This window comes from Diabrotica virgifera, chromosome 7, assembly GCF_917563875.1.
Source record: "Diabrotica virgifera virgifera chromosome 7, PGI_DIABVI_V3a".
Lineage (NCBI taxonomy): Eukaryota > Metazoa > Arthropoda > Insecta > Coleoptera > Chrysomelidae > Diabrotica > Diabrotica virgifera.
In genome coordinates this window covers 81,124,101-81,142,899 of record NC_065449.1, presented here as the reverse complement: position 1 = coordinate 81,142,899, position 18,799 = coordinate 81,124,101, and the positions used below count along the sequence as shown (strand labels likewise).

The 18,799-nt window shown below is 33.7% G+C and overlaps 1 protein-coding gene across 2 annotated transcripts in view; it reads left to right on the top strand.

Moving 5' to 3' along the window:
• The window catches only part of LOC126888203 (glutamyl aminopeptidase-like), a 107,772-nt gene extending 102,424 nt beyond the window's left edge, over positions 1-5,348 (top strand). For both annotated transcript variants that reach the window (XM_050656257.1, XM_050656256.1), the window contains one exon: positions 5,209-5,348. In XM_050656257.1, coding sequence (XP_050512214.1) covers positions 5,209-5,245 — 37 coding nt within the window. In that variant the 3' untranslated portion in view covers positions 5,246-5,348. The remainder of the gene's footprint in view (positions 1-5,208) is intronic.
• Positions 5,349-18,799: the final 13,451 nt, after the last annotated feature.

Below are 18,799 nucleotides of genomic sequence, written 5' to 3'. Positions count from 1 at the left end.
GCTTTGTTTAACGAATAAAAACTTAATTTTTAGCAATGCAAATAATCAAAACCGATAGAATTTGACTTGAACTTTCAAATGCAGTAAGCAGAATTGCTATTTTATTTTTTAATCAAAAGTTATTCGGGTTCAAAAATTGCACTTTTTCGATTTTTTGAAAGTTCAACCGCGTTTATCTCGAAAACTATGCATCCTACGAAAAAACTTGTAAGACCATTTTGTGCTGAGAATCACCCAAAAAATACAAAAAAATGTTTTGTTTTGCGAAAAATCGCTGTTATGTAATTCCTCAAGTTCTTTGTTTATAACAATCTTATCGACATCCGGATCAACTGTTACCCAAAAAATTGGTGTTCTACGGGTCAAAATACATAAAAAAAACTTGGGTTAGTCCATCTGAATTAAGGAGGCCGTTATACCCCCCCCCCCCTGGCGACAGGACTACAAAGGAAAATTCTCGATATACTGTATTTTCTCCATCAGAACCGACTACCGGAGCACCTAGTGCGCAGGTTCACTGCTAAGACACGAGTTTCGATGATTTTCGGCACTAAATTTATGCAAACAGATTACTCAGGGTTTTTGGGGTCCCTAAACAAGAATACGCCATCAGAACCGACCCCCGGTGCACCTAGTGCCTAAAAACCCTCAAACCTTCAGAAGATAACATTCCTTAGCAGTGGCCGTTGGCACCAGGTGCTGGTCCGGCGATAATGGGCCTGCAAGGGATGCATTGCAGGCGGGTGCCCCTGTTTTGGGGGCGCCAAAACATGCTTTTTTTCTTCTGGTGTTATACAAAATACTAATTTTAAGAAACCTAAGGGCGCCTAACCTAGTTTTGCAAGCGGGCTTCTCATACCCTAGCGTCGGGACTGCAGGTTGCTCCTGGAGTCGGTTCTGATGGCGTATTCGTGTTCTGCTACCCCAAAAACCCCTGTGTAATCTGTGTGCATCAATTTAGTGCCGAAATCCCTCGAAACTCCAAAATATGACATGACTGTAGACACCAGGTGCTCCAGGTATCGGTTCTGATGACAGACACAGTGTTATCTCGGTTCTTACCGTGTTAGGTCTGGTTTTCGCAATACCGGGTGTCCACTTATATTTTCCCCCATTTTAACTGCCTATAACTTCTAAACGGTTCAAGATAAAAATATGCGGTTTTCGCTGAAATGTTTTATTTTAGTAAAAGTTTTGTCTGAATGGATTGAATTTTTTATATTGCTTTCAAATACGAAATAAAAAATGGCGGATTTTTGAAAAAAACTTTGTTGACTTTTTTTTAATGGAACACCCAGTATATTTTTTTGTAAATTGAAAGAAAGGTCATTCACCTATCCAGCGATATAAAGTTTTTCAAAATCCGTTGTCAAATCACTGAGTAATTAATTGTTAAAATGAGGGGTGCAACGTGGATATCACATACCTAAATAACATAACTGAGCAAAATGATATTATGTTATGTGATTTCCACAATGCATCTCTCATTTTAAAAATTAATTGCTCAGTCATTTGGCAACCGATTTTAAATTTTTTTATATCGCTGGATAGGTAAATGACCGCTTTTTTCAAGACACAAAAAAATATACTGGGTGTTTTAATAAAAAAAGTCAACAACGTTTTTTTAATCCGCCATTTTTTATTTAAAAGCGATATAAAAAATGGTCATTTACCTAAAAACTTGAAAAAACGGTCATTTATCTATCCAGCGATATAAAAAATTTTAAAATCGGTTGTCAAATGACTGAGCAATTAATTTTTAAAATGAGAGATGCAATGTGGAAATCACATAACTTGCTTAGTTATGTTATTTAGGTATGTGATATCCACAATGCACCTCTCATTTTAAAAATTAATCACTCAGTGATTTGACAACCGATTTTGAAAAACTTTATATCGCTAGATAGATGAAAGACCTTTCTTTCAATTTACAAAAGAATATACTGGGTGTTACATTAAAAAAAAGTCAACAAAGTTTTTTTTCAAAAATCCGCCAGTTATTATTTCGTATTTGAAAGCGATATAAAAAATTCCATCCATTCAGACAAAACTTTTACTAAAATAAAACATTTCAGTGAAAACCGCATATTTCTATCTTGAGCCGTTTAGAAGTTATAGGCAGTTAAAAAGGGGGAAAATATAAGTGGACACCCGTCTCAAAAGTGATTTGTGAGTTTATTTTTAACTACGTTCCTTATATTTCTTATACCATATTGTATTATTCAGACATTCCCCGATATTGTTTGCTTTATTTATTTGATTTTTACTTCAGTCTTAAAATTCTTCCGAGGCTTGGTAGAGTCATTCCCAGATATCTAAACGCTAGTGAAGTATTTTTCGTATCATCTACAAATATTATTTTAAATTGTTTTTTTTTATCTGACATACTTCATTTTTTTTTATTGTTTGATAATTTTATTCACAATGCATAAGTAGCTTAGCTTAGGTACATATTATTGGACTCAAAGAAACATCCTATCTTATCCCAGTGCAAACTTTGAATGGATTTATGATTCTCTTCCGTTCTTTATTGTGGTTATTAAAATATTTTGAAAAGCTAGTGCTAGTTGAACGGCCTTTAAAATGTGTTGAGGTGTCACTCAACCCCCTTTTTTAATTAAAATTTTACAAATTGTGTCCGCCCCACTAAAAGTTTGGCGTAATTTAACTAAATAATAATATCGTATGGCATTTTTGCCGGTGAGATCCTTTCGGACAGGTTCCGGCGCCATTTACATCTTTAACCCTGTTTCAAGTAACTAGTGTCGATGTACACACTAGCCCAGGGGGACTGACGACTTAACGTGCTCTCCGAGGCACGGTGAGATGGCTCATATCATTTTTAGAAATGAAAAATTGTTTGTCGTTGGCATGGCTCGAACCCACGTGCACTGGCGTATGAGGCCAGCGATTATGCCGTTGCGCTACGGCCGCTCACAGCGTAATTTAACTGAAAGCCTACAAAATGTCCCCTTAATTGATATTCATATAATTTTTAATATTTTTAAATTTTCTGTATACATAGAAAATAGAGGGCGGCCGAAATACGGTATGCGGCAAAATAAACAGTACTGAAATACGTATGCCTCAAATTTATATGTGGCATGCGCTGAAACGTACTGAGAGGTTTCCGAACTCCGTTATGATGTATGTGAATGTCGTGTTAATGTTAGGTGCCTCGGGATTGTTCTCAGTTTTGCAGAAATTTTTTTTATTATAAAGTACCTACTATTTTCGGTCATACGGAAAAGGTCACGAAAACGGACCAAGTTTAAAATCAACAATCGTTTCAGCGGGACGGGACAACCTGTCACACTGCCAGGGAGTCTCCTCGATTACTGAGCGATCATATTGGGAGTTGCCACTCACCAGAATTAACGCCACCAGGTGCGTACATATGGGGAATGCTGACGGAGTCAGACAGATCCACCGTCTGCCATTTCGAAATTGCGGACGAGAATTAAAGATTTTTCATGCCAGAGGCAATGGCGGATCTAGAAATTTGCCTTGGGACGGAAAATTTGCCATAGGGGGAACTTTCAATGAAAAACCAACCATAAGATATAAAAAAGGTAAACTCAGATTACATAAAAGGCATAAATACTGACTAATAAGCATTAAGTTCTCTTAATTTTCATAACTAGCCTGTTTATTGGGATGAATTTGTCTGTCTGTGGTTTCGGTTTCATGTCAGCTAATATATTTTTTCTACGAGCGTGCAAAAATGTCTACTTTCGCGCACGCGTTTTAGTTTAGAAAGTTTTACTTTTCCGCACGCATTTTACTTTTTCGCATGCGTTTTACTTTTCCGCACGCGTGCTAATTTAGATATGTTAATATGGCCTTAATGTAATTATAATACATGCAATACACTAATATTTAGATATTATTTACTAATTTATTTTAAATATATCTTATTGTGTTCATGTTTTAATGAAATTAACGCGAGAATTCGATGAAATAAAATAATTTTGACATAATATTCGAAAGTCAAATCAGTAGACAATAACAAGTGGTTTTGAATCGTCGTCAAGGAAACCAAGATCGTCGTCATGCTAACCAATTATGCTGAAAGTTTGGTTTTGACAACCTTGTCAAAGAATTAATTGGTGTTTGTAGTTTCATATTAATTAAATTAATTGATTAAGATCAGGTCATTTTTTAAAGACTCGTAGAAAAAATAGTGTTCCTAACTCTTGAAGAAAGTCTCTTTTCCGCACTCGACTGCTTGCCGAACTCCAGCTTCGCGTCGTTCGGCAAACTGCAGTCGCGTGCGGAAAAGTATGACTTTCTGCACTTCTTGTTAGGAAAATAACTATTTATGTTTGAACAATTTTTTTTCTTTAAGTTTGCACCTTGATGGGGGGGGGGGGAGAATTTCCCCATCCCGTAGATCCGCCAAAGATGCCCTCCCAGAGGGCATCTTTAACATCTCTTTTAACGGGAACATGCATCGTCGTAAATAATGTTCGCAAGGCTATACCTATCATGTATACTGGATACATAAATAATTATAAACATTTAAATAGGTATTCTTTTCAGTACTGTTCATTTTGTCGCATACTGTATATTGCATTAAAAAGTCTTACTACTACTTTTATGTTATCTTCATCTATTAGCTTCAGCAACTTAGTTGGTGTATTATCTGATATCTGGACCAGAAGCTTTTCCAATTTTATCATTTTTTATAACGTGTTCTACCTCTGATTTCATAATTTCTGAGCCATCATGCATTAGTACAATAATTTTGGTAGAATTCGGTAATATAATTTCTGTCATCTTCAAACAACTCCGATACATCATACAGCTGCCATTCTTTTCTTATTTCGTTCTCATTTACAATAATTTTGTTATTGTCAACGAGTACAGAGGGAACTCGTTTTTTAAATATGTTGCTTATTTCTTTTACTTTTTTGTGTACCTGTCACACTGCCTACAGGTACATTAAATAGGTCGTGCCTAGATATCACATCCTCCATTTCGTCGCACCTTTCTCTCGTACGTTTTTCTTTGGCTAATTTGATCTCAGTTTTAATTATTCTCTGTAGGTGTCTATATTCTGTTTCATTAGATTTTATAAGTCGACGTTATTTTTCTTGATTAAGTTACTTCTATGATCATTGTTTGGGAAGATTTCGTTAACTTGGTTTTTAAATTCATTCCAGGAGTATAAATATTTAATACGATAAAAATTCATTTTATTTTCAGTTTCAGAAATTTGGAAGTAAATGGGATTCTATGTTGAAATATCAGCCTAATCAGCTCTATCTTCAGTAGAAAAACTTAAGGAACTTCTTCTTGTAAAAATTCTGTTTAAAATTAATAAAATATAAAAATATTACAGAAAAGTTTTTTATTATTTTTAACAGCTTAATACGGTTATTGCAAAATGTTTACAAGGTGAGGCAGATAAACGACCAATTAGAAATATCTCGAGGGCTTAAGGTAACTGAATCATGAAAATTGGAATCTATTTGCTATATACTTCCGGTTAAACCGGAAGTTGCTTATAAATTAATTTTTTTTAATATGACACCCTGTATATTTTTGGATTCTCCTCGATGCCTTCTTTGTTAAAATATCAGGTTTTGTAATGTTATACGGGGTAGTTTAATAGATAATTACGTTTCTTTTATTAATTTCGTAGAAATATTCACACCCTGCAGAATTGTAGTAGTTTGACATCAAAAACTCTATTTATGTTCAAATGATTTTAAATATAGTCTACTATTGTTAAAAATTATTAGTATACTTAACTAAATGTTTTATTTTAGTACACAGGGTTGGTCGAAACTCGGAATAAGTATTTTCTGAGTTTTCTTAAATGGAACACCCTGTATTTTAGTATTGTAATGAAATTATATTTTATGGTACTTTTTTATTGCTTAAGCATTCCCTATACTTCATCATCATCATTGGCTCTACAACCCATGGTGGGTCTTGGCCTGTTCCAAAATCAGCTTCCATTTCTTCCTATCCTTCGCTTTGGTTATCCAATTTAGCATTCCCAACACTCGCAAGTCGTCTTCCCTATACTAAACTGCTTTAATTTGTGAGTTATTCGTGATTATTTAACCCAAACACTAATTGCAACAAAAATTACGTGAAATTTTATTAGGTTGGCCGAGAAAATATTCAATCACAAATAATTTTTCGAAAATAAATTGGTACATCTAGATTCTAGATTTAGTAATAATGGTTAATACAGGGTGTAACACAAATACAGGTCATAAATTGAATCACATATTCTGGGACCAAAAATAGTTCGATTGAACCTAACTTACCTTAGTACAAAAGTGCACATAAAAAAGTTACAGCCCTTTGAAGTTACAAAATGAAAATCGATTTTTTCCAATATTTCGAAAACTATTAGAGATTTTTTTATTGAAAATGGGCATGTGGCATTCTTATGGCAGTAGTATCTTAAGAAAAAATTATAGTGAAATTTGGACACCCCATAAAAATTTTATGGGGGTTTTGTTCCTTTAAACCCCCACAAACTTTTGTGTACGTTCCAATTTAATTATTATTGTAGTACCATTAGTTAAACACCATATTTTAAAAACTTTTTGCCTCTTAGTACTTTTACGAAAAGTCAGTTTTTATCGAGATATTTATAGTATGGTATAGTTAGACCCAAACCCAGACATCCAAAGTGAAAGTTATCCTCCAACGCCAAATTGTTCTATATGGTCCACATAATGTTCAGAAAAAAGTCACACCATTTTGAGCGTCGGGTTTGGGGGGGGGAGAGGGGGGAGAAATCTGCAAATTCGTAATTTTTTACGTTTTTCGTCAATATTTCTAAAACTAAGCGGTTTAGCATGAACAACCCTCTATACAAAATTGTTCTACATTAAATTTGAAATAAAAAAGGCTCGATGCATAACCCTTCTAAAATGAACGGTTCCAAAGTTACGGAGGTAGTATAGTATAATTAGTCCAAAAAAAGGCCTAACCCAGACATCCAAAGTAAAAGTTTTCCTTCAACACCAAATTGTTCTATATGGTCCACATATTGTTCAGTAAAAAGTTACACCATTTTGAGCGTCCGGTTTGGGGGGGGGGGAGATGGGGGTGAAGTCGGTAAATTAGTAGTTTTTTTACGTTTTTCGTCAATATTTCTAAAACTATGCTTTAGCGTAAGGAATGTTCTATAGAAAAATGTTCTACATAAAATTTAAAACAAAAAAGGTTCTATACATATTTGTTATAAAATCAACGGTTCCAGAGTTACGGAGGGTGAAAAGTGGAGGTTTTCGATACTTTTTATATTTACCGATTTCTCCCCCCTCTCCCCCTAAACCCGACGCTCAAAATGGTGTGACTATTTTCTGAACAGTATGTGGACCATATAGAACAAGGATGTCTGGATTTTTGGTATAGTTATATCATAAATATTGCCCAAAAAATATAAAAAGTATCGAAAACCTCGACTTTTCACCCTCCGTAACCGTTGATTTTATAACAATTATGTATGGGCCATTCCACGAACATACGCCTGTTTTGGATTAGTTCGACAACGAATATTTTACTGTGCAACATAAGAAGTACGAAAGTAAATGGCGCTAATACTTATTCCAATAAACAACAATGTAATTTGCAATTTACTTTCGTTCTTCTTATTTTGCACAGTAAAATATTCGTTGTCGAAGTAATCCAAAACAGGCGTATGTTCGTGGAATAGGGTATATAGAACATTTTTTGTTTTAAATTTCATGTAGAATATTTTTGTATATAACATTGTTCATGATAAAGCATAGTTTTAGAAATACTGGCGAAAAACTTAAAAAACTACGAATTTACCGATTTCTCCCCCCTCTCCCCCCAAACCCGACGCTCAAAATGGTGTGACTTTTTACTGAACAATATGTGGACCATATAGAACATTTTGGTGTTTGAGGAAAACTTTTACTTTGGATGTTTGGGTTAGGCCTTTTTTTGGACCAGTTATACTATACTACCTCCGTAACTTTGGAACCATTCATTTTAGAAAGATTATGCATAGGGCCTTTTTTATTTCAAATTTAATGTAGAAAAATTTTGTATAGAGGGTTGTTCATGCTAAACCGCATAGTTTTAGAAATACTGGCGAAAAACTTAAAAAACTACGAATTTACCGATTTCTCCCCACTCTCCCCCCCAAACCCGACGCTCAAAATGGTGTGACTTTTTTCTGGACATTGTGTGGACCACATAGAACAATTTGGTGTTGAAGGATAACTTTCACTTTGGATGTCTGGGTTATGCCATCTTTTGGATCAACTATACTATACTATTAGAATATTTGTCAAATCCACCACAAATTTGTATATGGTTAAGTACGATTATGGAGACTTAGTAATAATATGAAAATTTATTTATGATTTATATTTTTAGGTAGATTTTGAACCATATTAAAAAAGAAGCCACATCTCGATAAAACGTGCCTTATCGAAAAAATACACAGAGGCAAAAAAGTTTTCAAAACACTATTTAACTAGGTAATGGTCAAGTTAGCAACTCAATAAAAACTGCCTTATCCAAAAAATACTAAGAGGCAAAAAAGTTTTAATGATATTGAACGTAACTAACGGTACCACAATAATAATTTAATTGGAACTTACATAAAAGTTTGGGGGGGTTTTAATTGAACAAAACCTCCATACAACTTTTATGGGTTGCCCAAATTTCACTATAATTTTTCTTAAAGATGTTCCTGCCATAATAATGCCACATGTCCATTTTCAATAAAAATCTCTAATAGTTTCCGATAAATTCGAAAAAATCGATTTTCATTTTGTAATTTCAAAGGGCTGTAACTTTTTTATGTGCATATTTGTACTAAGGTAAGTTAGGTTCATTCAAACTAATTTTTGGTCCCAGGATATGTAATTTAATTTATGACCTGTATTTTGTTACACCCTGTATATCAAAATACCTAAGTAATTAAAATTGTTGGTGCGTAATTAAAATATTACTAAAAAGTTTGCCTCTTTGTGGCCTGACAATTCGAAAGATGTTTATACCAATAGGGCTTTTCATCGATTGTCATTTGTTTCGAGCTTCTGTCATATGTTATATAATCTGTGTATAATATTAATATACACGAATTATACGACATATGACAGAAGCTCGAAACCAAATACTGTGAATGAAAAGCCCTATTGGTCTACTACTTAGTACATCGAGTTTCAAGTTTAGTACGTGAAAAAACGATCTCCGGGTTATATCCTTTTTTCAGAGCTTTGCTCTGAAAAGAAGATGTAAGTTTAGGATCAGGGATTAATGTGAAACCATTCGTTTCACAACTCATTTCAAGAGTTCGTCTTCAATATCCATTAAAAGAATCTAACTAACGAAAGGGGGTAGCGAAAAATAAAAACCAATTTACACAAAAGATATACATGTTCTTTATTGTAATAAATAAAAGTACGATTCAAATTACTAATGTCACATAAGCTTACTACAATCTGTATATTATACAGTTTAAAGAGTATAGAAAAATATTAATATTATTAATTAGAAGACCACTTCATTGATTTATTTTTAAAATATTTGTTGAATAAATGGAATATTATAAAATAATACTCATTTTCAAATTTTCGTAAAATTTATTTACCAAGTCACAACAATGGCTTAGGGCTTAGGTGATGGGCATGTATAAAGTAAGCCTTGCACTAGCATTGTAATGGTTGATCTAACATGCACTTTTAGAGCGTTTCGTACATTTTAGGAGTAAAATTTTGGTAATCTAAACTTAGCTTCTAAAAACTCACCTTTGTATTTCTCACTAATTTTAGATTTTATGTCTGTTAAACGTACGGTTTGCTTCATGGATTTCCATAAAGCGTTCGATACAGTAAAGTACGACAAGCTGATGGAGATATTAACATAATTGGAATAAACACCTGCGATCTAAGAATTTAGTAATCTTTACTCGAACCAAACATCATCTATCCGTACAGAAACAGGAGAACCCGATGATATTAAAATCAAACATGGGGTTCTACGGGAATGTATACTACCACCCCTGTTATTCAACATCTACTCGGAGGACAACTTTCAAGAAGCAGTAGAGAATGTTAAAGCCGGAATTATTAAAGGATAATTTATCAATAATCAAATATACGCGGACGACACGGTCGTATTCGCTGAAAGATATATGGACTTTCACTAAACATTAGGAAAACGAAATCTATGATCACGTAAGAAGGAACAGCAATTTAGACGAATCAGTGTGAACGGTCAACGAATAGAAAGAGTAAAAACATACACCTACTTCGGTACGAACGTCAATGAAAACTGAGGCCATTCCCTGGGAATCAAATGTAGGATGAAGAAAGTAAGAATTGCATTTCAAAACATGACTAAGCTATACAAATGTTATGATTTATCCAAACCCACAAAAATCAGGTTACTATGATGTTACTCTTCCCTATGGTGTTGTATGGAATTGAGTCGTGGACTCTCACAGACTCTACATACAAGAAAATTCGAGGCTTTCGATGTGTGGCTTTATCGTCGAATCCTGAAGATATTTTATACCGACCACGTTACTAAGACGTCTTATTAAGAATACAAAAAGAAAAAGAGCTGGTAATCCCAATAAAAACAGCCAAAATCGAATAACTCAGTCAGACAATGAGCAACAGCGTAGGATATGGATTGCTGTAACTAATTTTACAGGGACAAGTGGAAGGAAAACGAGGACCAGGAAGGCAAAGGATTTCCTGTCTGAAAAATCTACGTACGTGATTCAACAAAACAACCACAAATCTTTTCAGAACAGCAGTGTGCAAAGTACAGATTACCACGATGGTCGCCAACATCTCGAAACGCACTACAAGAAGAAGAAGCGTACGTTTATTTAAAAAGAAGATAGTTATTCTTCCTGTCTTATGTTTGTATATTTCTGATACTATATTACTGGTAGATCAATGCCGTAATACTGATAAAAGAATGTGTGTGTGTGTACTTTGTACGCACGTAAGAAATTATACTTCTACTTTTATTATATGATTTCACTAAAATAAATATATTTTAAACAGTTTATTTGTATTTTATTTAATTTATGTTGTTCACCTTCATTCCAGCTGTTTCGCCCTCAAGAGCTTTTTAGGATCTCTTTAGAGTAGACATTAAAGAGAACTGACGACAATATGCATCCCTGCCTCACCCCACGTCTAATTTTAATTTCCTCTGACAGCTTCCTTAACACGTACTTTTGCTCGCTGCTTAGGGGATAAATTAGATATGATAATGAGGTCATTGTAGTGTACCTTCTTTAATTTCAGGACATTCATTAATTGTTCATGTCGTACTTTATCGAAAGCTTTATTATAGTTAATAAAACAGACATATATATCTTGACTGACGTCTAAGCACCTTCGTATTAGGATATTAAGTGAGAAAAGAGCTTCACGCGTTCCTAGGCCTTTGCGAAACTCAAATTGTGTATCATTAATGTCTATGTCCAGTTTATGATATATTCGGTTATGGATGACTTTCAGTAGCAACTTTAGCACATCAATGGTGAAAGTTCCCAACCTCTTAAGTCAATTTTTGGCTATTTTGTTTTAAGAGAATATGTATTTTTACTGTTTACAAGCTCCTATGTCGTTATTTCATTATTTGGCTTCTAGATGGCCAACAAAATATCCAAAAATTGACATAGGAGGTTGGGAACTTTCACCATCGACATGGGACATCAAGCTAATGGTGAGGTAATCGGCGCATTCTCTTGCGTTTTTCTTTTTGGGGAGACAAACAAAGATTGACGTTAACCATTCTTTGGGTAATACACCTGTGCTATATATTTGGTTCAAGAGTATCACTAGAACATCAATGTGCTGCTCATCTATAATTTTTATTCGATAGGAAGCATGTCATTTAGAAATTAAAATTAAGCTCAATTAGAAATGAGCGCTGAAATGATTTTAATTAAAAGCTCATTTAGAAATTAAAATTAAAACGGATGTACAAAACTTATCTTCTAAATGCAATTAATTGTAGATATATAAAAAATATTTCAATCGAAGTGGTCTTCCTGCTCTTATAATAACATACAAAATAAATAATGCAAATCTCAAAAAATCACAAAAAGTAGTATTCACAATCTACATCGGGTTCAAAATAGGCTAAAAAATACTTAAAATTATAGATTGCCTCGTTTACTTAGTTTTTTCTAATGAATTTGTGCTTGCTTTATTCTAGTTGTATTTTAAAGACCGGAACATAAACGCACCAAAATTTTCTCGGCAACATAACTAGATTACTAATAAAGTTAATTTAAGATCAGACAAGTAAGTACCTACTTAACTGCTTGTCTAGATGCCAGATATCAAATTAATAGTACCTACCTTTCCTTTTCATACAAAATGATATAACTTAACAATATCATATTTTTGTGTGATTACTAGTTCACTATAAATGCCTAATATAAACATGAATGTTATTCAATTATCTTCAAAAGAAACTGGAAAATGCATAAATAACATAAAACCCATGATATATCTGAAAACTGAGAGTTTTCATATTCGTCCAGGATTAAAACTAACAACGTTCTATATACAGAACAAGTGCAAATAAAGGCGTGAGACATGGCTATGTCCTCTCCCACAGTTGTTTATGATGTATGTAGAAATCATTTTTCAACTTGCTCTCGCTCTCTCTCTCTCTTTCCTATGGCACTACAGCTCAAGTCGGGTCCTGGCCTCCTCCAGCATCCTTCTCTCAATATCTCTTTAGCATCGGTTCTCACTTTATCTATCCACCTCTTCCTTGGTGGTCCTACTGGCCAACGTCCCACCATAGTTCCGCTAAGCGTCCTACTAGGTGTCCTGTCATTATTTTTCAATTTGCTCAGCAGAATGAAAAAGGTATCATTGAATCCCTATTAATAAGCTGCTGATATGCTGCCAATGTAATTATCATGGCAGACACTATAGTGGAGCTATAAGATAGTGAATACTATACACAGGAAAGTGGGTGTGATAAAAAATGATTCATGGATGGGTAGACCAAAATCGTTAACACGTAATGTTAAACATATCGCACCCTCAGTGCAAGACTGCAGTAACTCAAAATTTTATGAAAATGAAATAATCATGGAATTCGATCGTAAACATGCATATCGATCCCCTGTAAAACTTTAGTAACTTTCAAATGCTTAATGGGCTAAATATTAAAACAACAACAGTTTAACTATTTTGCGTATTTGAACATAAGTTCCGTGCAAAACTGTTGTAACTCTAATGTAACAGAGTTACAACAGTTTTGCACGGAACATTGCAACGGATTCGATAACAAGCAATAACAAGCAATGAAAAAAGTAAGATATTTGTTATTTTAATATCTATGTATATCTGCGGTGTTTAATTTTAATATACAGCGCGTCTACGTAATCCATTAACGGCTGAGACAATAAACAAAGATTTTCGAGACCAATCTATTCATGTAAATTTTATGTCCTTTGTGTGATATTATATTTATTTTCCATAAGATGTGTGCGATGTCGTTTGACCATTTATTTGTTATATTGGATTAAAACCACATAAAATAAGACTAATTATTTACGACCAAAAAGTATTTTTTCTCATGAAAGGAAAAACAGTTATCTTAAAACTTGTGTATTGACAATACTGAGAGGTCAAAAATATCTATTCTCAGAAAACTTGCCAAAGAACAGCCAAAAATTCAAATGGCCAAAAAGAAAGATTTGGTATACTTATGCCATTCGGGTATGATACCAGAAGCCCACCATAGTTTTTATAAAAATATTTGGGCAGAAGATGATGTACGAGAAGAGGACAACAACTACGGTAAAACCTGTCAGCAACGGCCACTAAAAATGAAAGAACTATTGGCCGATATAGAAAGGTGGCCGGTATTGCCAGTTTTTGTAGTCTAGATATACATAATTGGTTTGGGGAATTTTTAAACTGGCCGTTAGTACAGGTGGCCGGTAACACATGTTTTACTGTAAAAGTAAATGTGTCTACACTTTTTACAATTTTCTCCGTGCAAAACTGTTGTAACTTTGAAATTCTAATACTAAATGTGTAGTGATTAACAATTTTTTCCGTGCAAAAGTGTTGTAACTTTGAAATTCCTAATTTTTTTTGCATTAATATTATTTTTTTCAAATTTCTATTTTTGGTTAATGTAATATAGGCTGAAAAGCATGCAAAATCATAATCAAATGTTAATTTTTCTTAAAACTTGTGTCTTATTTCACCGATATTAGCACGAAAATAAACAAAATCGTCTTTATCTCGAAACTTACTTATTTTGAGTTACTGCAGTCTTGCACTGAGGGTGCGATATGCTCTCTCTCACTCTCTAATACGTAGGTTATATTCTAAGAGGTGAATCTATTGAATGTCATATTAATGATCGAAGTTTTTGACCAGTATTAGTACGTACCTAATATCAGCACAATGATAAGAGCGACAGATGGATCCCTACGCATCCTCCAACCAGTATGAACGAATACACGCTGCTGAGCGTACGACACCAGAAGAAGAAGTATAACACCAGAAGGAAGATCAGATAAATAACCGATAACCAAATCATTCAGACAACAAAAAAGTTATAAAATGAACAGAAAAACTAGCACACACTAAAATACAACGAAGAATATAGACACATAACACAACACTTGCATCTAAAGAAAATATAACAATATATACAAGAAAATCATAAAAGAACTAGCACTAGGTAGAACCAGCACTAAGAAATTAATACAAACTAGAACAGGATATTGATCCGATCTGATGTAAATCAATCTTGGTATGGAAACGTTCCCTAGGTTTCTTGTGAAGATAGCAGGAAGAAATTACTTAATTAATCCAATGCTACAATTGTAAAACATTTCACAAAGAAACAATCACGCAAATTCAAAATTCGAAAAATATTTACGTATGCTTTATAGATATCGGAAACACTTTGGTAGAGTACCATATACAGTCCATCTAATTTACTTACCGTTGCACGTCATTATCTACGTTAGAGATCTAAGTTGGCATTGTTGCCCAATTAAAAAAAATTCTTGAATTCATTTTAAATCAAATACATCACACAATTTTTGCGGCAGTGCAAAACAAATACAGCAAAACAAATTAATATTCAATGTAAATAAATAAAAACTTTAGAAATAGAAAACAAGAATTAAGTTATAATCTTACGTTAAAGTACATAATAAAAATAGTAAATATAATGAAACAAATACTTATAGTAAAGAATATACATAAACAAATATGAAGTGTCATCACCGCAACTGTCAAATAAATGTTACCAATTTATGCCAAAATATCACCTGCGTTCGATTATAGTTACAGTGTATTCCGAACAAATGTGCTTCATAAAAACGCTTTATAATCCATTTATACAAATTAAATGAAACATATTATTATGTATTTCTTTAAGTTAACATTAATAGAAATCTTTAAATATTATTTCTACGCGTATATAATAAAATATGTCTAGTTGCTCTAATGCCAGTGTACTCGGCAAAGTGATTCGAAAAAAGAACACACCTACCGCCTAAATATTTCGTGTTGGTATCATGTGACGTCACGGGCTATGGCGCGGATGACGTGCAACGGTAAGTAAATTAGATGGAGTATACATTACTATTTCAACGCTTGGACTTAGTTGGTCTGGACACGTACGACATTAGATTGCTCAAAAATCTTTACTACAGTCAGACCGCTTGTTAAGGTGGATCAAGAAGTTTCAGCTCAAGTTTCTTTTAAGCGTGTTGTCAGACATGGATGTGTTACGTCACTGACATTGTTTAATGCCTACACCGAACCAATTTTTGAGAAAGCGTTTATTATCGTCGCAAAAGTGTTAAAATCGGTGGTGAAATTATTAATAACATCAGATACGCAGAAACGCAGATGACACCGCCCTCATGGCAGAGAGTCTAGAAGACCTTCAAACACTGTTGAACGCTGTAAACAACGAATGTACTGCAAAGGGATTAACAATCAACGTAAATAAAACAAATGGACTCGGTATAAAACTTAGATAACCAAATCCTGGAAACGGTGGAACACTATAGATATCTGGGTAGCTGGATTGACTGCAGGGTTGACAGTGATGAAGAAATTTCGACCAGAATACAACTGGCACGAATAACCTTTATTAGCTGGCGTTCTGTATTGTGCAGTAGAAGTCTGTCAGTAGCCATCCAAGTGCTACACCTGGTCCGTTTTGTTCGATGGATGTGAAACCTGGACAACAAAAATAAAAAATCTTAACAAATTAGAAGCGTTTGAGTTGTGGTGTTACCGTCGCATGTTCAGAATCCAGTGGACAGCACACGAGTCGCGCGGATTTATGCAGACATTAATCCATTCTACAGTGGCAATGCAATTCATTCTCATAAGCGACGTTGCCGATTTTAGTGTTTCGCGTTTCCTTCAGTCGCGTATCTCTAATCGAAAACTAAACGTATGGTATCTAATAAACGTGTGCTATAGACCATGCACAAAGAGCGAGAATTGATCAACATCATAAAAATGAGAAAGGTTTAATACTTCGGTCATATAATGAGAGGACCTAAATATAGCTTACGCCGGTTGACCATTCAGGGCAAAACCGAAGGAAAACGCTGGGTTGGAAGAAAACAACTGTTCTGGCTGCGTAACATTAGACATTGAACAGGTCGAGGAATTGTTTCATATAGCTGCTGACCGAGAAACATTTCATCAGCTTGTTAATACGACGATAGCCAACGCTTGAAACAAGCACGGCACAAAAAAAAGAAGATAGCATACTATAAATAAAAATTATTAACTTAAGTACACTCACACTGAAATAATGTAAAAAGTTTGCACTTTTCAGAAATTTATGTTTTTATAGTTATTCCTTTTATACATGGCAATGCAGTGACCTAGTAAGACAACAATAAATTGGTAGTGCTTTATATAATTTCGCATCAGAAGGCCAACCTCTTATTTTTCTACAAAACGTAATCATATTAACCTTAATTTAATTTTTAAAATTTACTTACTAATCCGAATTGCACAACACTTTAGTGTCAGAATAACAATTTATCTACATTTCATTCAGTAATTTTTTAATAACAATTGGTTAAGAAATACTGTCTAAAACATAAACTACTAACGATTAATAACAAAAGGTGTTAACATAACTTTTGATGCGTTATTGGCATTATGCGTTATCAAAGTGAACCCTTCTTTTATGTAGTCCAAGTTTCTATCAAATTACTCTTACAACAAAGATGCCATTCTTGTAATAAAAACGAAACGAAAACATTCGAATTTTTCGAATGGATATAAATTGAAGAGTTATATTCCAGAGAGCAGTAAGTTTTTTGACAGTTTATGTTTTTACAGATTTAGCAACGTGTTAACCTGCACTTTAAATTGTATGCCGAAAACATTTTCATTATACTTAAAAAATATCACTCAACAACAGTATTTTCTAAACAGCCTAATTGTTATTTTGTTACGTTGTTTTATTTGAAACATGTAACGATGACATCGCCAGCGCTTACCGTCGGCTTGCCATCTCTTTGTACACATGCACTCCCACCGACAACTTACCACTACGGTCGATGCGCACTAGAGTTGGAACACCAACAAAAGTATAAAACGGCATAAATACTAACGAGATCCGAGTTCGGACCGGAGAACTGATCTGGTGAGAACTTCAACCCAGGCCTTTGCGTATAGATCAAAGGCAACCGTTCCGGGAGTTCAAAGCTAGAGTACTGATCAGGTAAGAGCTCCTAACCCGGGTATTTGAGTATTGATCAAAGACCAAACCGTACTTCTGATTGATCGACAAACAAAATTTTTTGTTCGCTTTCCGTTCCTGGTCCTTATCGAGTAGTATTCGGTATCCCTCTAACCAGGACTAAGTATTGATTAGTCTTCCCCGGTGTTTACCGTGGATTTTCTATAATTCGGATTTTTATTTTATTGTACATACTATATATATAAGTTAATTTTATTTATATTATTTGGATATAATTTTATTTCGACTAAACTTGTGTTGTACTGAGTCTGGTGTTTAATAGAGCTATAATGGTCAGTATGTCAGAACATATTGTTTTGTGTGTTTTCTGCGTTATTCCTTAAATTTTTAGATTTTTAGTCTGCTATTATATAAAAAACAGTTGTTTTTAGAACTCTTTAGTGACGTATTAGTATAATATAATATTTATGGATTACCGTCGAAGGCTGATATGATTAACCAAAAAAGAAGATGTATCTCCTGGTTTAAAAACAAAGAATAGTTATCCGGAGGTGAAAAGAAGCTTATTGGAGCTCTGGAATTTATTTACGATTTATTTTCAGTTCAATTTCTAATCTTTCTCCGATTATTATCATTTCCACGTTATTGTGCGAATATAATATTATACTCCTTAAGTTTTTAATCGTTAGTATTTTACGATACATTGGAATACGTAAATTAAACTTTTTACTTTAAATACGCCTAATTATATTCATTTACCAATAATAAGCTGAATGAAGTGTATATCATCGACAATGTGTCGAAAGTAGATCAGTCCTTTTAATTCTTCAAAAAGAAATAAATAATTTAAATAAATAGTTTATGTCTTATGTTAAACCTTATTTATTTTAAATAGTCGGTGACGTGCGTTGTCTGTGAAAAAGCCATCAATCATATGTTAAAATTTTTTAATGCTAAAACTGCACTCTTGTACAACTAAAACTAAAAATGAGACCTGAATTTCTAAAACTTTAAAATGAAAATATTTCCCTAATTATTTTGAAAATATTTTATTTTCTTCAGTTATATTATTTATTTTTATAATTTA